Below are 25,635 nucleotides of genomic sequence, written 5' to 3'. Positions count from 1 at the left end.
TTGAATATCATTTGGCATATTACAAAACAGCTAATCATGATACACATACAGTACTGTAATATATAGAGATAATGTTACAAGGAGGGGGCTTGTGAAAATTATGCTGACAAAATGTGTCAATGGGAACTGGGCCTGTATTCACAAAGCATTTCAGACTAGGAGTGCTGATCTAGGATCAGGTCCCCCATGTCTCATTCATTGTGATCTAAAAGCCTAAACTGATTCTAGATCAGCACTCCTACTCGGGCCCTGATCAAAACTGTCAGTCAGTCAGCACTGAAAAACAGGAAATAATCCAAATGGCAGATAAGACAGACCTCTCCCTCTGATCCTTTTTGGTATTTTTCTCACGTTCATTCTCTTTTTCTGACTATCCTACTAGACATCTGGGAATGTCTCTCTCTCTCTCTCTCTCTCTCTCTCTCTCTCTCTCTCTCTCTCTCTCTCTCTCTCTCTCTCTCTCTCTCTCTCTCTCTCTCTCTCTCTCTCTCTCTCTCTCTCTCTCTCTCTCTCACACATCCCCCATATCTCTATCTTCTCTCTCTCATCTCCCACCTTTCTCTCACCATTCGTTATTGGCGTTATATGAGAGTGTAGCCTACACTCTTAGAAAAAAGGTGCTATCTAGAACCTAAAAGGATTCTTCAGCTGTCCCCATAGGATAACCCTTTGAAGAACCCTTTTGGGTTCCAGGTAGAACTCTTTTGGGTTCCATGTAGAACCCTTTCCACAGAGGGTTCTACATGGAACCCATTCTCTCCCTCTCCTCCTTCTCTCTTACCATCCATCCCTTTTCAATCACCTGTTTAGGTACATCACCTATTGAATATCAACCTGTGAAGTGACCTCACCCATTAGTGTACACTGAAAACAGGTTGTTTACTCTTTCCGTGTCCCAAATGGCATCCTATTCCCTACTTAGTGCACTACTTTTGACCAGGGCCCATAGGGCTCTATATAGTGCACTTTTTTTTTACCAGCATCCCATAGGGAATAGGGTGTCATTTGGTACAGAGACAATAACTGTCGGGACACTGATCCCCTCATCTTTGTATTGCTGATGTACTTCATGACACAATGAATATGTCAACAACAACACTTCCCTCTCTGTAAGGCCATTTTCCCCTCTCCTGACAATGTGACCTCTACCTCATCACTTCTCCTCTCAGTGTCCTAGTAAAGCAGGTCTGATAGGACACACCTTCGGCTCCAGTGTTTTAACATACCTCAAAGTTCTATGAATTCACAGACAATGTCAAGAATGTGAACAGAAATCAGGGCATCTATACATATTGTAGATGAAAATCCGAACTTTTGTCACTGACCCATCAAACAAACTGAGTGTGACACGACACACCTTTGAGTTGCAAAACACAACCTTGAAAATGTCAAATATGTCAGACAAGTGAACTGAAATCAAGCTGTTTACACTATAGATATGACAACTGAATCCATGTATTATGTACATCAATAACAGAGATAGATTGACCAACCACTCTATTCTATTCTATTATGAGTCAATCAAATCCCTCCTTCATGATATGTGTATTTACCTGGTTTCAGCTGCTCTGAACTACACATGTTATGCGTCCCAAATGGCACCCTATATATTGCACTACTTTTGACCAAGGCCCATAGTGAAAGTAGTGCACTACATAGGGAATAGGGTGCCATTTGGGACGTTACCCTAGTGATCCTTTTGCATGCCAGCATTTTAATGCATGTCCTGGCCTGTACTATACAGCTGCTATGTCTGTTATATAGTACTATATTCTGACATAAGAGTCCATTGAAGTTGGCTTTGGGGTTCAGATTCAATGGAGCTGGATGACAGATAATAGTTGTCTGTTTATCAACTAATGATTAACTAAGTTATGAGTGGTAGGGAACTCTACTAACTGAGATAGCTATTTTAACAGACACTACAACTCTTTATCTTTGGATACATCTGATTAGCAGTGTCAACAAACCGTTCAGTCTATCAACAGACTCATGTTTCTAATCTATCTGTTGCATGATTTGTGATTGAAAATATTTGTACATGTATTTCTATAGATGTACAAAGAGAACAGAAAGAGAAGCACTTGAAGTAACCCATAACAAAGAAAGTTAAGACATCAACAAGCATCCACTCTTGGCTTCATATACTGAGTAGCCAATAAAACTCATATAGGGTTTGATCGCACATTGAACTGATGATTAAATCACAGTATTAAGATATCATGTAGTACAATAAAATGTAAAACACCTACCCATCTCCCACAACAACACATTTGATAGCCTGCATCCTGCTTAGCTTGAGTCAGCTCCCGCTTCTCTCTGTGTAACAGTCTGTGAGAGTTTCAGAGAGAGAAAACAACTGCAATTCAACGCCTCATGCAACGGCAGGAAGTTGCTACACCAATCATCTTTCTCTCTCTCTCTCTCTCTCTCTCTCTCTCTCTCTCTCTCTCTCTCTCTCTCTCTCTCTCGATTACTGAGTGATCTCTCTCTGTCTTCCTCTCTCTCTCGATTACTGAGTGATCTCTCTCTGTCTTCCTCTCTCTCTCGATTACTGAGTGATCTCTCTCTGTCTTCCTCTCTCTCTCGATCACTGAGTGAGCTGTCTCTCTCTCTCTGTCTCTCTCTCTCGATCACTGAGTGAGCTGTCTCTCTCTCTCTGTCTCTCTCTCTCCCTCTCTCTCCCTATCTCCCTCTCTCTCTCTCTCTCTCTCTCGATTACTGAGTGAACTCTCTCTCTCTCTCACGATTACTGAGTGAGTGATCTCTCTCTCTCTCTCTCTCTCTCTCTCTCTCTCTCTCTCTCTCTCTCTCTCTCTCTCTCTCTCTCTCTCTCTCTCTCTCTCTCTCTCTCTCTCACAGCATGCACAAACACACAGACCCCCCCCCACACAGCAAAGATAGCCTGCCATCACACTTTGAAATGTAAGATATGTTTGAAATCAAATACCTCATCATCCTCATCATCATCATCACTGACTCTTGCAATGAAAATAAGTTGCTCACCTATAAATAACTTTTGGGCCTTGTTGACTGAACTGTAATGTTAATTTAAAACAGTAGAGGGCGGTTTAGTGCAATTTATCCAGGAGGGACCGATATTTTTCCCTCAGCCTGTATTTAGTTCACTCTAACAAAATAGTTATTAAAGTTCAACGTGTCAATAGCCGTTTTGTGAAAGTCTATTTATGCATGACACAAAATAAAATAGCCTACTTGTCATATTGTTTGATTAGAAAAATTATGTTTCGTTTAGAAGTAAACACTTCTTTATTGTAAACTGTAACATACATCTACATTGAGGCAGTTGCTACATCATTTGCGGAAACGTCCACTTCTGGTCTAATGACGTTGATCTTAACAAGTAGCCTCGTGCCTATAATGTGATGGGAGAGGGGGGGTGTTGCAACAAGATAATCTTGACTGAGTGTCACTTTACAATATCGAGCTGTGGAGTTTGCATGGATCACACCGGTTTGTTACTTTATCATGTTTAAATACCTGTCGTTTCTACGGTGTGTAGCCTATCGATTTTGAGCGATTCTCCTGTGTGCCAATGACCGATTGCCAAATGGGTAAATTCACTTTTTAAGTCGTTATTGCATTACAATTCAGGGTCTAACATTTTATTTTCACCTGTGAATAGAAACATTGCTAGCAAAAGTAATCATGGTGGTAGACATTATCATCTTGAATTAGCCTACCTGGTTATGACATTATTGTAACAGATGTTGTACACGTTAGTGTACGTATTTGTGGTCTTGCTATTTTACTGGGATCAGAAATCTTGCAAGAGGAACTATTTCCTTTCCTTACTTGTCACTGACATCGTTCCTGTTTCGAAACACTGTGAAGAATAATCATGAAAGGGGAAAATGATATCAACACATCAATGAACGATGACACCTTTCTAAATGAACGATTACTTCATGCTCAGTTGTCATGACAATAAAACACCTAAAAGGATGGAGAATTTATTGTAGCCTGAGCGACAGTCTGTTTGTGCTATCATACCAACTCCTTGTCACTCATTGCCATGCTATAGCCATGAGTTGGCAAAAGCACAGACATATTTGGGACCAGGCTTGTTTTATTGTGTGTTAGGATAGGCGACATTTTAAATCATTACATAACTTTGGCATCTCCAAACTTCATTTCCTTGAGTTACAAAAAGGTTAATATGTAGCTAAATTGCATTTCTTGTTAAAATGCATTGTAAATTATTACATAAATATGTCATCCAAAAACTTTGTTTAATGGAGTTACACAGATTATTTTGTAGCTAAATAGTATTTCTGTCATGTCAGTGTGTGAGTTTAGGATCTTATTACAGGCTGTAGGAAGGGTGTGTAGAACAGAGAACTAGTTGTTAGCTGTTTAACAGCAGTATAGTGCTGCTTGTTGATATTTTTCTTTAACCTCTTAAATTAGGGCCAACACCCTTCTCTAGTTTGCATGGATGACTGCACACACACACACACACACACACACACACACACACACACACACACACACACACACACACACACACACACACACACACACACACACACACATACACACACTGTTACATCCCCCTCCCGTACAAAAATACTATGGCTCATGGTTGACATGTTTGGATTAAGATAAACAATGTGAGTTTGGTTAGACTTACAAAAGCTCTTTTCAGTTTCAGAGTTACCGTTGCATTACTTTTCACAGCTTCACCAACATATAGAAAACACCAGAACATATCCCTTGAACATCTTGTGTATAAATATCTAGCCTACTATAACTAAACTGGGTAATATCGCATTCACTATTGCAGTAACACAGTAACTCTTGAATTTCCATACCACATACAAAGTTTCGAGCCGAGAGCTTATCAGGTAGGAGTATAGACAGACAGTGGTGGGATGAAGGGTTGTGAAAGAGAGAGTGGAAACACAATGTGACGGGATACCAAAAATATCGTGACACCTGTGTGGTGATGACTGGTATCGTTCCTATGAACGATACTAGTCATATTCTGGCCTTCTTCATGTGAATCTGATGCTAAATCTCTCCTGTGGTCAGTTCAGTGGTTTGCCTGTAATGTTAAGATTATCTTGCAGATGTACATAATAGGGGGATTGTGTTTAACTGTAGGCCATGTGATGAGATGTTGGGACTTCTGGTGCTTTTGAACAGCAGCTTCTTCCTTTTTCTCCTCTTACTCCTCCTCTTCTTCTTCTTCTTCTTCTCCTCTTCCTCCTCCTCGTTTCCCTTCTCTTCATCATCTTGCCTTTCTTCCCCCTCCTCTTCCTCCATCCCTTCTCTTCTCCTCTCTCCTCATTTTTCCTCTCCCTCTTTCAGTCAGTTCTATAATAACCCTCCTGTTGTTATGTCTCCACCACAGTATCTTCAGATAATAACCCTCCTGTTGTTGTGTCTCCACCACAGTATCTTCAGATAATAACCCTCCTGTTGTTGTGTCTCCACCACAGTGTCTTCAGATAATAACCCTCCTGTTATTGTGTCTCCACCACAGTATCTTCAGATAATAACACTCCTGTTGTTGTGTCTCCACCACAGTATCTTCAGATAATAACCCTCCTGTTGTTGTGTCTCCACCACAATGTCTTCAGATAATAACCCTCCTGTTGTTGTGTTTCCACCACAGTGTCTTCAGATAATAACCCTCCTGTTGTTGTGTTTCCACCACAGTGTCTTCAGATAATAACCCTCCTGTTGTTGTGTTTCCACCACAGTGTCTTCAGATAATAACCCTCCTGTTGTTGTGTCTCCACCACAGTATCTTCAGATAATAACCCTCCTGTTGTTGTGTCTCCACCACAGTATCTTCAGATAATAACCCTCCTGTTGTTGTGTCTCCACCACAGTGTCTTCAGATAATAACCCTCCTGTTATTGTGTCTCCACCACAGTATCTTCAGATAATAACCCTCCTGTTGTTGTGTCTCCACCACAGTATCTTCAGATAATAACCCTCCTGTTGTTGTGTCTCCACCACAGTGTCTTCAGATAATAACCCTCCTGTTGTTGTGTCTCCACCACAGTGTCTTCAGATAATAATCCCCCTGTTGTGTCTCCACCACAGTGTCTTCAGATAATAACCCACCTGTTGTTGTGTCTCCACCACAGTGTCTTCAGATAATAACCCTCCTGTTAATGTGTCTCCACCACAGTGTCTTCAGATAATAACCCTCCTGTTGTTGTGTCTCCACCACAGTATCTTCAGATAATAACCCACCTGTTGTTGTGTCTCCACCACAGTGTCTTCAGATAATAACCCACCTGTTATTGTGTCTCCACCACAGTGTCTTCAGATAATAACACACCTGTTGTTGTGTCTCCACCACAGTGTCTTCAGATAATAACCCTCCTGTTATTGTGTCTCCACCACAGTATCTTCAGATAATAACCCTCCTGTTGTTGTGTCTCCACCACAGTATCTTCAGATAATAACCCTTCTGTTGTTGTGTCTCCACCACAGTATCTTCAGATAATAACCCACCTGTTGTTGTGTCTCCACCACAGTGTCTTCAGATAATAACCCACCTGTTGTTGTGTCTCCACCACAGTGTCTTCAGATAATAACCCTCCTGTTATTGTGTCTCCACCACAGTGTCTTCAGATAATAACCCACCTGTTGTTGTGTCTCCACCACAGTGTCTTCAGATAATAACCCTCCTGTTGATGTGTCTCCACCACAGTATCTTCAGATAATAACCCCCCTGCTGTTGTGTCTCCACCACAGTGTCTTCAGATAATAACCCTCCTGTTGTTGTGTCTCCACCACAGTGTCTTCAGATAATAACCCTCCTGTTATTGTGTCTCCACCACAGTGTCTTCAGATAATAACCCTCCTGTTGTTGTGTCTCCACCACAGTGTCTTCAGATAATAACCCTCCTGTTGTTGTGTCTCCACCACAGTATCTTCAGATAATAACCCTCCTGTTGTTGTGTCTCCACCACAGTGTCTTCAGATAATAACCCTCCTGTTGTTGTGTCTCCACCACAGTATCTTCAGATTTCACAGCAGATGAGAGATTGGAGATTGAGAGCATGAAGATGCATAAGAAAGACCTGCTAGATGACATCCAGGTAAACACACACACACACACTCACACACACACACACACACACACACACACACACACACACACACACACAATACACACACATACACACACATACACACACATACACATACACGCGCGCACGCACACACACACACACACACACACATATACACACACATACACACACACACACATACACACACACACGCACACACACACACTCACTAGGTCTATGAATCACCCTTGTCTGAACATCCTTTTCCAGAAGCTAAAGATGGAGATTGAGAAAGTCATGGCAGAGGTTCACGACTTTGAGTGTACAGAGGAGAAGTGAGTGGACTGGCCTTTAATCTTTGATCCTTCCTAAACCATTATCACTGTTCCTCTTTTATTAACCATTAGGCTTATGCATGACTTATTCACCCCCTAATCATTCCCTGTTCATCTCTTTTCCACCCTTTACATATTTAGTTGTTATCCTTTATTAACTATTTTTTCATATTTTATGAATGCATTATTCCTTGCTGATGAATCAGTTATTCACTAGTTAAACATGTCTTATTATTTCCTGTCCTGTAGTTAAAAAACCAATGAATTACACCTACCTACTTCATTACATCTTATTTGTTTACAAGGTCATTTGTTAAGAAGGCAATCTGCTGTTGTTTTCTCTCTACGCAGCAAAGTCCTTGAGAAGGGAAAGCAGTTCTCGAGCGGGAAGAAGAAATTCAACATGGATCCTAAAAAGGTGAGCGAACAAATGGTGTATCATGATGAGAGAGAGAGAGAGAGAGAGAGAGAGAGTGAGAGAGAGAGAGGAGGAGAGAGAGGAGGAGAGTAGCGAGAGCAAACCGCATCCTGTCCCCTCTGAGTGGGGGGAGGAAATGTTGGGGGGGTAGGGGCAGGGGAGACCATCTACAAGTAAGTACACACGTACACACACACACTGAAGCCATGATGACATCATACTTGACATATGACCCACAGCTCTGTATAGGTAGGTTGTGGCTGGAACAAATTATGCATTTCTCCTCTATTCTTACAAAGTGTCGTCTGAGAGAGTGGTATAGTCCACTCATATCCCCTTTGAATGTTTGGACACAGGAAAGCAGGGTGTGTGTGTGTTTGTGTGTGTTTGTGTGTGTGTGTGTGTGTGTGTGTGTGCGTGCGCGTGTGTTTATGCGTGTTTGTGTGTGTGTGTTTTTGTGTGTGTTTGTGTGTGCGCGTATGTGTGCGTGTGTTCATGTGTGTTTGTGTGTGTGTGTGTGTGTTTGTTTGTTTATGTGTGTTTTGTGTGTGTGAATGTGTGTGTTTGTGTGTTTATATGTGTTTGTGTGTGTGTTTGTGTGTGTGTGCGCGTGTGTTTATGTGTGTTTGTGTGTGTGTGTGTGTGTGTGTGTGTGTGTGTGTGTATGTCTGCTTGCTAGCGTCTATGTTTGAGCTACCTTCTCAAGACAAACAGAGGCTCCACTATGAGCTTCCTTTCTGACAGGAAGATGCATCTCTCATAACATGTACACTATACGGCCAGCAGCAATGCCTTGTGGGTGTCTCATCAAGACAAACCACTGTGGTTAAATTCAACCCCAGCATCATAGCTCAACCAACTCACAACATGCATCTGTTGCTACCCGTTAACTTCTATTCTACTGGACTAGATACAGAGTACTGATACAGGGAAAGATATTGGTGGATTGTTAGGTGATGACTGAAGTTGAATTGTGTGTGTAACTGCTGGGCTGGTACAAAACCCTGCACAACCAGTAGATCTCCAAGACTAGGGTTGGTGACCACTGCTCTAGTGACTAAAGCTATTTACAACCAGTAGATCACCAAGACTAGGGTTGGTGACCACAGCTCTAGTGACTAAAGCTATTTACAACCAGTAGATCACCAAGACTAGGGTTGGTGACCACAGTTTTAGTGACTAAAGCTATTTACAACAGCTGACTATTGACACAGAATGTAACTTTTCCCCTCAGTTACAGTGCTGATGAGAAAGAGGAAGAGATATTGACTTTTAAGGAATAGTGATTTAAAAAACGGTGCTCTAATTCCGGCTCACGCTTTTAGGAAGTCTAGTCAAACAGATGGAATCTATGAAATCATTCTGAAACAAGACAAACAACAGCATTTAACAACCAACCACAGATCGGAAGGCTGGTGTGTGTGTGTTACTCACTCTGAATGAATCCTGAGTCTCTATATGCGTCTGTTATCACTGCAAAAGCTATATACAAGTGTTCTATTTCAAGTGTTTTCTAGTATCTGACTGATTGTCTAATTGACTGGTTGATTGATTGGTTAATTGGTTAATTTATGTCTGTTTTACATCATTCTAGGGTATAAACTACCTGGTAGAGAACAAGCTTCTGGAGAGGAATCCTCAGCCAATAGCAGAGTTCCTTTACAAGGAGGAGGGGCTCAATAAGACTGCTATAGGAGACTACCTGGGAGAGAGGTAGAGACATGATTGGATGATGATGATGATGGTGGTGATGATGATGAGGGTGGTTGTGGTAATGATGTTGATGATGATGGTGATGGTGGTGGTGATGAAGCGGTGGTGGCTGAGGGGAGAGGACAGAGGGAGAAAGATTTTCAAGGAGTTGGGAGATAATGAAGTCATTTCAATAATAATATTATGAAAGCTCTTGTAGTTAGTGTCTCTCCGTCTACTCAGTGTGCTTGTGTCTTTGCAGAGAAGAAATACACCTCCAGACACTGAAAGCCTTTGTGGATCTCCATGAGTTCTCAGACCTCAACCTGGTACAGGCATTGAGGTAGGTTTACGGACTATTCATCAACTAACCTTTCAATTCTCAGCTACAGTACCAGTCAAAAGTTTGGACACACCTACTCATTCAAGGGTTTTTCTTAATTTTTACTATTTTCTACATTGTAGAAGAATAGTGAAGACATCAAAACTATGAAATAACGCTTATGGAATCATGTAGTAACCAAAAAAGTGTTAAACAAATCAAAATATATTTTAGATTCTACAAAGTAGCCACCCTTTGTTTAACGCATTCTGTCAACCAGCTTCATGAGGAATGTTTTTCCAACAGTCTTGAAGGAGTTCGCAAATATGCTGAGCACTTGTTGGCTGCTTTTCCTTCACTCTGCGGTCCAACTCATTCCAAACCATCTCAATTGGGTTGAAGTTGGGTGATTGTGGAGGCCAGGTCATCTGATGCAGCACTCCATCATTCTCCTTGGTCAAATAGCCCTTACACAGCCTGGAGGTGTGTTTTGGGTCATTGTCCTGTTGAAAAACAAATGATAGCCCCATTAAACGCAAACCAGATGGGATGGCGTATCTCTGCAGAATGCTGTGGTAGCAATGCTGGTTAAGTGTGCCTTGAGTTCTAAATAAATCACAGACAGTGTCACCAGCAAAGCACGCCGACACCATCACACCTCCTCCTCCATGCTTCACGGTGGGAACCACACATGCAGAGATCATCTGTCACGATCGTCGTAAGAAGTGGACCAAGGCGCAGCGTGATATGCGTACATCTTTTAATGAGTACTTTACATAACCATAACAAAACAACAAAACGATAACGTGAAGTCCTAAGGTTAACAAACACAAACCTCTCCGGAACAAGATCCCACAAATGACAAGTGCAAAACAGGCTGCCTAAGTATGGTTCCCAATCAGAGACAACAAGCCACAGCTGCCTCTGATTGGGAACCACCCCGGCCAACATAGAAACACATGAACCAGAACATGAACATAGAACACTAAACATAGAAACTAACACCCTGGCTCAACATATAAGAGTCCCCAGAGCCAGGGCGTGACATTACCCCCCCCCAAAGGCGCGGAATACGACCGCGCCAACTAAACCCAACAGGGGAGGGGCCGGGTGGGCATTCCGCCTCGGAGGCGGATCCGGCTCCGGGCGTGACCACCACTCTCTAGCTACCCCCCCGTAGCAACCCTGGTCTGGTCTGGCCCCGCTGGCTGGAGCTGGACTGGACATCGGTGGAGCGGATTGCTTTGGCTCCGGTGTGGAGCAGCTGACCGATGCCGGACCAGGCACCGGTGGAACAGGCACGGACCGTGCCGGACTGACGACGCGCACCACTGGCTTGGTGCGGGGAGCAGGAACAGGCCGGACCGGGCTGGCGACGCGCACCACTGGCTTGGTGCGGGGAGCAGGAACAGGCCGGACCGGGTTGGCGACGCGCACCACTGGCTTGGTGCGGGGAGCAGGAACAGGCCGGACCGGGCTGGCGACGCGCACCACTGGCTTGGTGCGGGGAGCAGGAACAGGCCGGACCGGGCTGGCGACGAGCACCACTGGCTTGGTGCGGGGAGCAGGAACAGGCCGGACCGGGCTGACGACGCGCACCACAGGCTTGGTGCGGGGAGCAGGAACAGGCCGGACCGGGCTGGCGACGCGCACCACTGGCTTGGTGCGGGGAGCAGAAACGGTCCGGACCGGGCTGGCGAAGTGCACCACTGGCTTGGTGCGGGGTGCAGGAACGGGCCGGACCGGGCTGACGACGCGCACCACTGGCTTGGTGCGGGGAGCAGGAACAGGCCGGACCGGGCTGGCGACGCACACCATTGGCTTGGTGCGGGGAGCAGGAACGGGTCGGGCCGTACTGGGAACACGCACCACTAACTTAGTGTGGGGAGCAGGAACGGGTTGGGCCGTACTGGGAACACGCACCACTAACTTAGTGCGGGGAGCAGGAACAGGTTGGGCCGTACTGGGAACACGCACCACTAACTTAGTGCGGGGAGCAGGAACGGGTTGGGCCGTACTGGGTACACACACCACTGGCCTTGTGCGGGAAGCAGGAAAGGGTCGGGCCGTACTGGAAACACGCACCACTGGCTTAGTGCGGGGAGCAGGAACGGGGCGGGCCGTACTGGGAACACGCACCACTGGCTTAGTGCGGGGAGCAGGAACGGGCCGGACCGTACTGGGAACACACACCACTGGCCTTGTGCGGGAAGCAGGAACGGGTCGGGCCGTACTGGGAACACGCACCACTGGCTTAGTGCGGGGAGCAGGAACGGGGCGGGCCGTACTGGGAACACGCACCACTGGCTTAGTGCGGGGAGCAGGAACGGGCCGGACCGTACTGGGAACACACACCACTGGCCTTGTGCGGGAAGCAGGAACGGGTCGGGCCGTACTGGGAACACGCACCACTAACTTAGTGCGGGGATCAGGAACGGGCCGGACCGGACTGGTGACACACACCACTTGCTTGGTGCGAGGAACGGGACTGGGTTTCCTCATAAACCTCCGCTCCCTCTGCTGCCTAACCAGTTCCTCTCGCCGTGCCTCTACACTCTCCTTCTCCCTTATCGCCTCCAGTAGCTCCTCCCTCTGACCAACTAACTCCTGCTCCCTCATGACCAATAGCCCCCGTAACCTGGTGGCCTCCTCTCCTATTCTGCAGATTCGCCCTGTAGCTGCCTCCTGCTGCCCTGTCGTCCATGCCGTGTGCCCCCCCCCAAAAAAATTATTGGGGTTGCCTCTCGCCTGTCCGACGACGGCCCGGTTGGCGCCGCTTCTCCTCTCCTGCCTGGGTCTCCCCATTCATCGCCCTCCGGTAACGGACGGCCTCCTCCTCGGTGATCTTCCCCCAACCGAGGAGGACATCCACTAGCGTTACCTCCGGCGTTTGCTCCTGGACACGCTGCTTGGTCCTTATTTGGTGGGATCTTCTGTCACGATCGTTATAAGAAGTGGACCAAGGCGCAGCGTGATATGCGTACATCTTTTAATGAGTACTTTACATAACCATAACAAAACAACAAAACGATAACGTGAAGTCCTAAGGTTAACAAACACAAACCTCTCCGGAACAAGATCCCACAAATGACAAGTGCAAAACAGGCTGCCTAAGTATGGTCCCAATCAGAGACAACAAGCCACAGCTGCCTCTGATTGGGAACCACCCCGGCCAACATAGGAACACATGAACTAGAACATGAACATAGAACACTAAACATAGAAACTAACACCCTGGCTCAACATATAAGAGTCCCCAGAGCCAGGGCGTGACATCATCCGTTCACCTACTCTGCGTCTCACAAAGACACGGCGGTTGGAATCAAAAATCTCAAATTCTGACTCATCAGACCAAAGGACAGATTCCCACCAGTCTAATGTCCATTGCTCGTGTTTCTTGGCCCAAGCAAGTGTCTTCTTCTTCTTGGTGTCCTTTAGTAGTGGTTTCTTTCCAGCAATTCGACCATGAAGGCCTGATTCACGCAGTCTCCTCTGAACAGTTGATGTTGAGATGTGTCTGTCACTTGAACTCTGTGAAGCATTTATTTGGGCTGCAATTTCTGAGGCTGATATCTCTAATGAACTTATCCTCTGCAGCAGAGGTAACTCTGGGTCTTCCTTTCCTGTGGTGGTCCTCATGAGAGCCAGTTTCATCATAGCGCTTGATGGTTTTTACGACTGCACTTGAATAAACTTTTAAAGTTGTCTTAAAGTAATGATGGACTGTCGTTTCTCTTTGCTTATTTGAGCTGTTCTTGCCGTAATATGGACTTGGTCTTTTACCAAATAGGGCTATCTTCTGTATACCACCCCTACCTTGTCACAACACAACTGATTGGCTCAAACGCATTAAGAAATAAAGAAATTCCACAAATTAACAAGGCACACCTGTTAATTGAAATGCATTCCAGGTGACTACCTCATGAAGCTGGTTGAGAGAATGCCAAGAGTGTGCAAAGCTGTCATCAAGGCAAAGGGTGGCTACTTTGAAGAATCTCAAATATAAAATTTGTTTAACACTTTTTTGGTTACTACATGATTCCATATGTGTTATTGTATAGTTTTGATGTCTTCACTATTATTCTACAATGTAGAAAATAGTAAAAATAAAGAAAAACCCTTGAATGAGTAGGTGTGTCCAAACTTTTGACTGGTACTGTATGTTAAAATAACATTAGGTCTAGAATACATTTGGTCAAATAACTGTATATGACTTGGGCTGAAGTTGTAGACTCATCTGAAGGCAGAACACAGGAGCTCTGTGAGTCTGACTGGTCTGAACCCCCTGTCTGAATGTCTGTCTGAATGTCTCAGGCAGTTCCTGTGGAGTTTCCGTCTGCCCGGCGAGGCTCAGAAGATTGACCGCATGATGGAAACCTTCGCCACACGCTACTGTGACTGTAACGCTGAAGTCTTTCAGTCTACAGGTGTGTGTGTGTGTGTGTGTGTGTACATGTATTTCCCTGAAATCACAATTAAAACTCTCTGTATAATGTATATGGCTATATTTCTCTGTGTTCCCTCAGACACCTGCTACATCCTGTCGTTTGCCATCATCATGTTGAACACCAGCCTCCACAACCCCAACGTGAAGGACAAGACCCCTCTAGAGAGATTCATCTCTATGAACAGAGGCATCAACAACGGAGGGGACCTGCCCAATGAGCTGCTCACGGTGAGACACAACAGCCAATCAGAGAGGCCACATAGGTCACATGATCAGGAAGTAGTAGTTAATTGACCAATGAGATGTTCATGGTGAGACACACCGGACAATCGCAGTGTTCGTATAGGTCACATGACCCTGAAGTATTGGGATTGGCCGCTATCTGGCTATGTGGTTTGGTTTATTTGGTTTGAAGTCAACCTTGATGGCAGTGGAAAGCTGTAGTTGTATAAAAAAAAATATATAAATACATATCAAACCAGGAAATGACCCTTACCTCATCAGCTGGCTTCTCTGCTGTCTCCCCCTTCAGAAACTGTATGAAAGCATCAGGAACGAGCCCTTTAAAATCCCAGTGGATGATGGGAACGACCTGACTCACACATTCTTCAACCCCGACAGGGAGGGATGGCTCCTCAAACTAGGTAACTAATTGTGTGGTGTTCATGATTTTGTTATTCACCCAATGTTCGCGGGTCTGATGGACCCACAACATTATTGGGTTTTTAAAACAATACAGCCATAACAATTTAGGTAAAAATACTTAATACTTAATACTTAGATGTTGACTTAGATCAATTACAAGCAATATAGACAGCATACATGGTTAATATTTGCCATTTACCAATGCTAGATGACATTGATCAATAATAGCGCTATTCGTTTTTTTTTATAACATTTGATTTTTGTAAACAAAAATCAATTATAATCAAGACATGGGTGGAATAAATCATGTTTATCTTGAACAAATATAAATGAAACAAGGTTTTCATCACTATTGATGTTTATTGTTTTGAACTGAACAAATTGGAAGGACAAATTTTAATGTATTGAAATAATGTATTGTAATAACATTGTGCAGGTTCGCGCAAGACATTGTGAGGTTTCACACACTACAAAGGGTAAAGAGTTAGAGAAAAGCGGGAGACAGGCAGACAGGCAGGGAGACAGACAGGGAGACAGGCAGACAGGCAGGGAGACAGGCAGACAGGCAGGGAGACAGGCAGACAGGCAGGGAGACAGGCAGACAGGCAGGGAGACAGGCAGACAGGCAGGGAGACAGGCAGGGAGACAGGCAGACAGGCAGACAGGCAGGGAGACAGGCAGACAGGCAGGGAGACAGGCAGGGAGACAGGCAGACAGGCAGGGAGACAGGCAGACAGGCAGGGAGACAGACAGGCAGGCAGGGAGACAGGCAGACAGGCAGGGAGACAGGCAGACAGGCAGGGAGACAGGCAGGGAGACAGGCAGGGAGACAGGCAGACAGGCAGACAGGCAGGGAGACAGGCAGACAGGCAGGGAGACAGGCAGGGAGACAGGCAGACAGGCAGGGAGACAGGCAGGGAGACAGGCAGACAGGCAGGGAGACAGGCAGACAGGCAGGGAGACAGACAGGTTGTTGGTGCTATGTTGAAACAGCAGGTCTAGGGAGGTGAAGGCACTCAGCAAACCTTTTTGTTTCATTTTTACTTGTTTTCACCTACACACACACTATTCCACACTTTTATTACCCTCGGGTCTAGTGGACCTGAACAGCACATATGTAATATAAATGTGTAGGGGGGTGCACAGTGTGCTCTCAATGAAAATGTGTTATTTTACATGTTCTTCACAGAAAATGAGCCAAGGCCAATGAGTCTCAGGTTCTTTTAGTAAACATTGAAAATGGGTCCCACAGACCCGAACACGACACAAGGGTTAAAAGGATGTCAAAGCAACATGTACTTGAATACTTTGCTTCATTTGCAGTTGGCTGTTGCCTATCTATAATGACTCTGTTTGGTTCTCCAGGAGGCAGAGTGAAGACGTGGAAGAGAAGATGGTTCATTCTGACTGACAACTGTCTCTACTACTTTGAGTTCACCACTGTAAGTCTCTCCTACCTGTCTACTCCTCAATCCATCCCTCTCTCCATCTCCATCCCTCTCTCAATCTCCATACCTCTCTCTATCTCCATCCCTCTCTCTATCTCCATCCCTCTCTCTATCTCCATCCCTCTCTCTATCTCCATCCCTCTCTCCATCTCCATACCTCTCCATTCCTCCTTTAAGTTCATATGTCGCTCTCCATCTCTCCCAACTTTCCACATCCATCTCCTACCCTCTCCTCCCTCCTTCCCTCCTTCCCTCTACTGTAACTCCCTCCATCCCTCCCTCTCTAAACTCCTTCCTCTAACCTCATCTCTCTGTACAGGACAAGGAGCCCAGAGGCATCATCCCTCTAGAGAACCTGTGTGTGAGAGAGATGGTGTATGGACGCAAACCAGTAAGAAACTATACTCATCCTTTAGGTCATTGGTAGGCAACTAGATTCAGCCATGGGACGATTTTGTTTGGAGCGGATGGTTGGGAGGCCGGGACAGAATTATAATAATTTGTACACTGCAAATTGAACACAACTAAGCCCAAAAACACATTGATTACAGAGACATATGCCTCTGTTTTTATTTGTGGGAATACTTGGGAACCCATTTCCTAAATTAAAGAAATGTAATTAATTTAGTTGAATTCCTGGTGATTTTATAGTTGTTTTTGACCAAAAAAACGGTTTTGGGCCGCCTGTTACCGACCCCTGCTTTAGTGTGTGTTGTGTGTTGTGTGTGTGTGTGTGAGAGAGAGAGATAGGCCCTAAACAGAGAGTACACAGTGACAGAATGCCTGACCACTGTGACTGACCCAAACTTAAGGAAAGCTTTGACTATGTACAGACTCAGTGAGCATAGCCTTGCTATTGAGAATGGCCGCCGTAGGCAGACCTGGCTCTCAAGAGAAGACAGGCTATGTGCACACTGCCCACAAAATGAGGTGGAAACTGAGCTGCACTTCCTAACCTCCTGCCAAATGTATGACCATATTAGAGACACATATTTCCCTCAGATTACACAGACCCACAAAGAATTACAAAACAAACCCAATTTTGATAAACTCCCATATCTATTGGGTGAAATAACCTGCCTAAATGACTACCGACCCGTAGCACTGACGTCTGTAGCCATGAAGTGCTTTGAAAGGCTGGTCATGGCTCACATCAACAGCATTATCCCAGAAACCCTAGACCCACTCCAATTTGCATACCGCCCCAACAGATCCACAGATGATGCAATCTCTATTGCACTCCACACTGCCCTTTCCCACCTGGACAAGAGGAACACCTACGTGAGAATGCTATTCATTGACTACAGCTCAGCATTCGACACCATAGTGCCCTCTAAGCTCATCACTAAGCTAAGGATCCTGGGACTAAACACCTCCCTCTGCAACTGGATCCTGGACTTCCTGACGGGCCGCCCCCAGGTGGTAAGGGTAGGTAACAACACATCTGCCACACTGATCCTCAACACAGGGGCCCCTCAGGGGTGCGTGCTCAGTCCCCTCCTGTACTCTCTGTTCACCCATGACTGCATGGCCAGGCACGACTCCAACACCATCATTAAGTTTGCCGACGACACAACAGTGGTAGGCCTGATCACCGACAACGATGAGACAGCCTATAGGGAGGAGGTCAGAGATCTGGCCGTGTGGTGCCAGGACAACAACCTCTCCCTCAACGTGACCAAGACAAAGGAGATGATTGTGGACCCATTCTCATCGACTGGGCTGTAGTGGAACAGGTTGAGAGCTTCAAGTTCCTTGGTGTCGACATCACCAACGAACTATCATGGTCCAAACACACCAAGACAGTCGTGAAGAGGGCACGACAAAGCCTATTCCCCCTCAGGAGACTAAAAAGATTTGGCATGGGTCCTCAGATCCTCAAAAAATTCTACAGCTGCACCATCGAGAGCATCCTGACTGGTTGCATCACTGCCTGGTATGGCAACTGCTTGGCCTCCGACCGCAAGGCACTACAGAGGGTAGTGCGTACGGCCCAGTACATCACTGGGGCAAAGCTTCCTGCCATCCAGGACCTCTATACCAGGCGGTGTCAGAGGAAGGCCCTCAAAATTGTCAAAGACTCCAGCCACCCTAGTCATAGACTGTTCTCTCTGCTACCGCACGGCAAGCGGTACCGGAGTGCCAAGTCTAGGTCCAAAAGACTTCTCAACAGCTTCTACCCCCAAGCCATAAGACTCCTGAACAGCTAATCATGGCTACCCGGACTATTTGCACTGCCCCCCCACCCCATCCTTTTTACGCTGCTGCTACTCTGTTAATTATTTATGCATAGTCACTTTAACTCTACCCACATGTACATATTACCTCAACTACCTCAACTAGCCGGTGCACCCACACATTGACTCTGCAACGGTACCCCCCTGTATATAGCCTCCCTACTGTCACTTTATTTTACTTCTGCTCTTTTTTTTCTCAACACTTTTTTTTTGTTTTGTTTTATTTTTACTTTTTTTGTTTAAAATAAATGCACTGTTGGTTAAGGGCTGTAAGTAAGCATTTCACTGTAATGTCTGCACCTGTTGTATTCGGCGCATGTGACCAATAAAATTTGATTTGAAATACCACAGTGTGCAATCACAGCAGCAATATTTGTGACCAGTTGCCACAAGAAAAGGGCAACCAGTGAAGAACAAACACCATTGTAAATACAACCCATATTTATGTTTATTTATTTTCCCTTTTCTACTTTATCTATTTGCACATCGTTACAACACTGTATATATACATAATATGACATTTGGAATGTCTTTATTCTTTTGGAACTTTTGTGAGTGTAATGTTTACTGTCAATTTTTATTGTTTATTTCACTTTTGTTTATTATCTACTTCACTTGCAATGTTAACATATGTTTCCCATGCCAATAAAGCCCTTAAATTGAATTGAATTGAGAGAGAGAGAGAGAAAAAAACAGTAAGAATATACTACTCACTCTTACAGAATATTGATTGATTGCTCATGTCTGTCTCTTTGTGTTCCACAGTACTGTCTGGAGCTGTATAACCCCAACAGCAGGGGTCAGAAGATCAAGGCTTGCAAGACAGAGACAGACGGCAGAGTGGTGGAGGGGAAACACCAGTCATACATGATCTGTGCCGCTACCGCTGACGAACGAGACACATGGATAGAGAGCATCCGGTACTTAGAACACATGGAAGAATACACACCAGTGGAGGCTGGTGGGAGGAGCTGTAGGAGGACGAGCTCATTGTATTGACTGGAATGGAATATATGTAACGGAGTCCAACATGTGGTTCCCATGTGTTTTGATGTGTTTGATACCGTTCCATTTATACCATTCCAGCCATTACAATGAGCCTGTCCTCCTACAGCTCCTCCCACAGACACACTCACAGATACACACACACACTACATTTACATTTACATTTTAGTCATTTAGCAGACGCTCTTATCCAGAGCGACTTACAGTTAGCACATACATTATTTTATCGAACCCACAACCCTGGCGTTGCAAACGCCATGCTCTACCAACTGAGCTACATCCCCTGCTGGCCATTCCCTCCCCTACCCTGGACGACGCTGGGCCAATTGTGCGCCGCCCCATGGGTCTCCCGGTCGCGGCCGGCTACGACAGAGCCTGGATTCGAACCAGGATCTCTAGTGGCACACTACTCTCTTAATACGTGTTAAGTAAAAAAGAAAAAAGAAAAAGAAATAACAAATAATTAAAGAGCAGCAGTAAAATAACAGTAGCGAGGCTATATACAGTGGGTACCGGTACCGAGTCAATGTGCGGGGGCACAGGTTAGTCGAGGTAATTGAGGTAATATGTACATGTAGGTAGAGTTAAAGTGACTATGCATAGATAATAAACAGAGAGTGGCAGCAGCGTAAAAGAGGGGGTGTGGGGGGGACAATGCAAATAGTCCGGGTAGCCATGATTAGCTGTTCAGGAGTCTTATGGCTTGGGGGTAGAAGCTGTTAAGCCTTTTGGACACAGACTTGGCGCTCCGGTACTACTTGCCGTGCAGTAGCAGAGAGAACAGTCTATGACTAGGGTGGCTGGAATCTTTGACAATTTTTAGGGCCTTCCTCTGACACCGCCTGGTATAGAGGTCCTGGATGGCAGGAAGCTTGGCCCCAGTGATGTACTGGGCCGTACGCACTACCCTCTGTAGTGCCTTGCGGTCGGAGGCCGAGCAGTTGCCATACCAAGCAGTGAAGCAACCAGTCAGGATGCTCTTCATAGTGCAGCTGTATAACTTTTTGAGGATCTGAGGACCCATGCCAAATATTTTCAGTCTCCTGAGGGGGAATAGGCTTTGTCATGCCCTCTGCACAACTGTCTTGGTGTGCAGAGGTCACGGTCCTCCTTTTCCTGTAGTCCACAATCATCTCCTTTGTCTTGATCAGTTGAGGGAGAGGTTGTTATCCTGGCACCACACGGCCAGGTCTCTGACCTCCCAATAGGCTCTCTCATCGTTGTCGGTGATCAGGCCTACCACTGTTGTGTCGTCGGCAAACGTAATGATGGTGTTGGAGTCGTGCCTGGCCATGCAGTCATGGGTGAACAGGGAGTACAGGAAGGGACTGAGCACACACCCCTGAGGGGCCCCAGTGTTGAGGATCAGCGTGGCAGATGTGTTGTTGCCTACCCTTACCACCTGGGGGCGGCCTGTCAGGAAGTCCAGGATCCAGTTGCAGAGGGAAGTGTTTAGTCCCACGGTCCTTAGCTTAGTGATGAGCTTTGAGGGCACTATGGTGTTGAACGCTGAGCTGTAGTCAATGAATAGCATTCTCACGTAGGTGTTATTTTTGTCGAGGTGGGAAAGGGCACTGTGGAGTGCAATAGAGATTGCATCATCTGTGGATCTGTTGGGGCGGTATGCAAATTGGAGTGGGTCTAGGGTTTCTGGGATAATGGTGTTGATGTGAGCCATGACCAGCCTTTCAAAGCACTTCATGGCTACAGACGTGAGTGCTACGGGTCTGTAGTCATTTAGGCAGGTTACCTTAGTGTTCTTGGGCACAGGGACTATGGTGGTCTGCTTGAAACATGTTGGTATTTCAGACTCAGTCTGAAGGACAGATTGATAATGTCAGTGAAGACACTTGCAAGTTGGTCAGCGCATGCTCTGAGTACACGTCCTGGTAATCCATCTGGACATGCGGCCTTGTGAATGTTGACCTGTTTAAAGGTCTTACTCACATCGGCTACGGAGAGCGTGATCACACAGTTGTCCGGAACAGCTGATGCTCTCATGCATGCTTCAGTGTTGCTTGCCTCAAAGCGAGCGTAGAAGTAATTTTGCTCATCTGGTAGGTTCGTGTCACTGGGCAGCTCACGGCTGTGCTTCCCTTTGTAGTCTGTAATAGTTTGCAAGCCCTGCCACATCTGACGAGCGTCGGAGCCGGTGTAGTACGATTCAATCTGTATTGACGCTTTGCCTGTTTGATGGTTCGTCAGAGGGCATAGCGGGATTTCTTATAAGCGTCCGGGTTAGAGTCCCGTTCCTTGAAAGCGGCAGCTCTACCCTTTAGCTCAGTGCGGATGTTGCCTGTAATCCATGGCTTCTGGTTGGGGTATGTACGTACGGTCACTGTGGGGACGACGTCATCGATGCACTTATTGATGGAGCCAGTGACTGATGTGGTGTACTCCTCAATGCCATCGGAAGAATCCCGGAACATATTCCAGTCTGTGCTAGCAAAACAGTCCTGTAGCTTAGCATCTGCGTCATCTGACCACTTCTTTATTGACCGAGTCACTGGTGCTTCCTGCTTTAGTTTTTGCTTGTAAGTAGGAATCAGGAGGATAGAATTATGGTCAGATTTGCCAAATGGAGGGTGAGGGAGATCTTTGTACACGTCTCTGTGTGTGGAGTAAAGGTGGTCTAGAGTTTAATTTCCTCTGGTTGCACATTTAACAAGCTGGTAGAAATTATATAAAACGGATTTAAGTTTCCCTACATTAAAGTCCCCGGCCACTAGGAGCGCCGCCTCTGGATGAGCGTTTTCCTGTCTGAAGTAAATCCTTCGCGTCCGACTCGTTAAATAAAAAATCTTCATCCAGTACAAGGTGAGTAATCGCTGTCCTGATATCCAGAAGCTCTTTCGTTCATAAGAGACAGTGGAGGAAACATTATGTACAAAATAAGTTACAAATAACGTGAAAAAACACACAATAGCACAATTGGTTAGGAGCCCGTAAAACGGCAACCATCTCCTCCTGCGCCATTGCAGTACATGCCAGAATGTCGCGATTCAAAACCAAAGTTTGCAGGCAAAACCTTTGCAGTGGTTTTAGTTAAGGTCGTTTGCTCTCCATCTTGCTAGCTACTATTTAGTATTTGATTGAAGCGGATAGAGCAGTGACGTAGGCGTTGACGTACTGTAGTTCCTCTATGTTGCTTAGGGTGGAGTTGTGTAGGCTACACACGCTCTCACAACACCATTAACAACCCACCATCCTGTTATCACACGTTACAGAGCCAGCATCACCAAGGACCCGTTCTATGACCTGGTGTCGGTCCGTAAGAAGAAGGTGATCAACCAGGCTCCCCAAGACTGAGACGGGACAGCACCCCCTGTGGATCAATCACAGTACTGCATCACAGATGGAGATGGAACCCCTACAACAAATAGCACAGTCAATGGACTTTGGTTCAGTTGAACTGACTAAGCATTGGGAACCTGGACACTTTCAACAGTGAGAATGAGGACTTTCTAACTTAGAAAGGAACTTTTGTCATAATGAGAATTGAGGGAATTTTTTTTGTTGCAAGAAGAGTCCTGAGAAGACTGCTGGGGGGAAGACTGACTTGGACTTTTGTCAGGATTAAAAGGGTGGAACTGTGTACTGTCTGGAAGAGGGACTTCTCATTTTGAACAACACCGTGTCAAAGGACTTCCTTCTTATCCTGTGAGATGAAATAATGTCATTGTCAATAACTGTCAACGTGACCTATAAATACCGTTTGTTGATAAGGTGACAGAAGCGAAGCCAAAAGAGCGGTTTCTCATGTGTACATAAGGCAGATAGATACGACCTCAAGCATGGCTAATTCCACCTACTGTCCTTGTATGACTCTATGATTGTGTCCCAAATGGTGCTCTATTCTCTATATAGTGCACTACTTTCAACCAGAGCCTTATGGACCCTGGTCAAAAGTGGTGCACTAAATAGGGAATAGGGTGCCATTTGAAACGCGGCCCTCTCTGTATTATTACCAGACCACACCGGTCTGTTGTGACTCCTAGTCTGTCTGCTGTTATAAGTATGGTTTATCATACCTGTTCTATCTTCTGGACGTACATCATGTAAATAGATACCACCTCAAACATTGCTAGCTTCACCAACTGCACTAGGGCGGCAGGTAGCCTAGTGGTTAAGAGTATTGGGCCAGTAACCACGAGGCTGCTGGTTCGAATCCCCGAGCCGCCTAGGTGACAAATCTGTTGATGTGCCCTTGAGCAAGGCACTTAACCCATAATGCTCCTGTAAGTTGCTCTGGATAAGCGTGCCTGCTAAATGACTGAAATATATTTGTCTCTGTATGCTAATACTGTAGAGAGGATCTCTGAGTCTCCTGGTTATTGTATCTGTTCTATCCACTATGTCTATAGATGATAATGCATTGGTGAGAGAGAGAAACCATCACATCTCACCAGGAAGTCAACACAGTATTTATATCATAGAGATAGCATACAAACACACAAAGAACTCTTCTGTCACCGTCACGCCATACAAGCACCAAACACACAGAACTCTTCTGTCACCGTCACGCCATACAAGCACCAAACACATACAGAAATGCTGTTACTCTAGGACATATAATGCAATATTTTGGGAGTACATATGCTGAATTATTGTCTCTACCATGTTTTTCTATTCATGTTTTATTTTTACTCGTTCTTTAATTGTTAAATTGATTATTTAATAAATGCCATATAAAGGCCATTGTGGACATGTCAGATTACTTTGGGTGGTAGTTGCCTGTAAGCACAGATCTAGAATCAGCTCCCTCTCTCCCAGTCCTATTCTCAACCATCAGAGAGTTCATGTTAAACTGACCTTAGATCATAAAGGTTTAATAAAGGTTAAATAAATAAATAAAAATAAGAAAGATCAGTGGTCAGGGGCAATTCCACCCTACTGAGAGCAGCCAGTCCTGTTTTCAGTCAGAAGGAAAGGGACACCTGCAAGTTCCAGTTGAACACACACACACAGAAAAAAACACAGGTTCCTCTATCTCTCACTTCCTCTTACTGTTTGTTGCATGTGTGTGCGTGTACGACACTGATCTCTATAGAGAAGTGACCCCTGCCGGTGGTGTTTGGAACAACACACTAGAAAATAGGACCATCTCTCATCTCCTCATCTGACAAAACTAACAGTGGTATAACCCAACCTCCTTATCCGTTTTCTAATGGACATAACATATTGTCTCATACCATTATGGTTTTGTCTTGTATTGAGAAAACTTAAAACAAACTTTGAGTCTGTAGCAATGGTATAGCCAAGTTATTATCTTATGATTATTATAGGTCTACATTAATGAGTCAAAGGCTAATGACTGGTATGCAAAAATATTCCTACAGGTGTTTAAAACCTCAGTGGTCCCTTTGTGTTTCTAATGATCCAGGGTGTAGTTTCACCTTGGTACAGATCTAGGATCAGCTTCCCCTCCCCCAATCCTAACATTAACCATTAGTGGGGGGAAATGCCAAACTGACCCCAGATCAGCGTTTATGTTGGGGCAGTGTTGAACGAACAGTGGTCTTTAGTCATCAACACCTCTCATCGCCTTCCTGTGTGCCTCTGTACTTCCTGTTTTAGTGTTGCGCCACACACACATCGGCCCTCCCTTGCATCAGATCCCCTCACGCCTGTGGTTCCTCTTTGTGGTTGGAGCTGTAGCAAACACCCAGAGGAAGGAGGGATGTGTGTGTGTGTGAGAGAGAGAGAGAGAGAGAGAGAGGCTTAGAACTGTTGCAAACACACCCAGAGAGAAGGGGGAGAGGGTGGAGGGTGGAGAGAAAGCAAGAGGGAGAGAGAGAGAGAGAGAGAGAGAGAGAGAGAGAGAGAGAGAGTGATGGGGATGAGAAGGAGAGATTGGGAGGGGTATATTATATATCATACAATATATTTGTGAGGAAGTGATAATGCTTGGTCACATCAGCAACACAGTACTAAACTACTCCACCCTCCCACACACACGTCAGAGCGTCAGAGCAAGTGTTCCAACTATTGAATATTTTCTGCTCAATCTGATCTACAGCCACTAGAT

General features: G+C 45.4%; 2 protein-coding genes across 4 annotated transcripts in view; one reads left to right on the top strand and one right to left on the bottom strand.

The window, feature by feature from the left end:
- Positions 1-2,386, bottom strand: part of LOC121555849 (ras-related C3 botulinum toxin substrate 2) — a 33,965-nt gene extending 31,579 nt beyond the window's left edge. Inside the window, exon 1 of one of the 2 annotated variants that reach the window (XM_045213156.1) lies at positions 2,253-2,386. In XM_045213156.1, the coding sequence (XP_045069091.1) occupies positions 2,253-2,287 (35 nt within the window). In that variant the 5' untranslated portion in view covers positions 2,288-2,386. The remainder of the gene's footprint in view (positions 1-2,252) is intronic. The other variant, XM_041869696.2, reaches the window with a different exon arrangement.
- A 1,015-nt stretch (positions 2,387-3,401) lies between these two features.
- LOC121555848 (cytohesin-4) lies at positions 3,402-23,785 on the top strand. 2 transcript variants are annotated; one of them, XM_041869695.2, is made up of 13 exons: positions 3,402-3,474; positions 7,003-7,085; positions 7,329-7,393; positions 7,745-7,811; positions 9,406-9,524; positions 9,766-9,846; positions 14,140-14,252; positions 14,352-14,500; positions 14,805-14,916; positions 16,283-16,359; positions 16,685-16,756; positions 19,368-19,522; positions 22,835-23,785. In XM_041869695.2, exons 1-13 carry the CDS (start codon positions 3,462-3,464, stop codon positions 22,914-22,916), a joined length of 1,188 nt encoding a protein of 395 aa, XP_041725629.1. In that variant the 5' UTR covers positions 3,402-3,461; the 3' UTR covers positions 22,917-23,785. The 2 variants fall into 2 exon arrangements, with proteins under 2 accessions (XP_041725629.1, XP_041725628.1); XM_041869694.2 differs by having other exon boundaries at positions 3,414-3,575.
- Positions 23,786-25,635: the final 1,850 nt, after the last annotated feature.

The sequence above is a fragment of the Coregonus clupeaformis genome, unplaced genomic scaffold (assembly GCF_020615455.1).
Source record: "Coregonus clupeaformis isolate EN_2021a unplaced genomic scaffold, ASM2061545v1 scaf0083, whole genome shotgun sequence".
Lineage (NCBI taxonomy): Eukaryota > Metazoa > Chordata > Actinopteri > Salmoniformes > Salmonidae > Coregonus > Coregonus clupeaformis.
The sequence above is the reverse complement of the archived record's forward strand: the minus strand, read 5'-3'. Positions and strand labels throughout refer to the sequence as shown.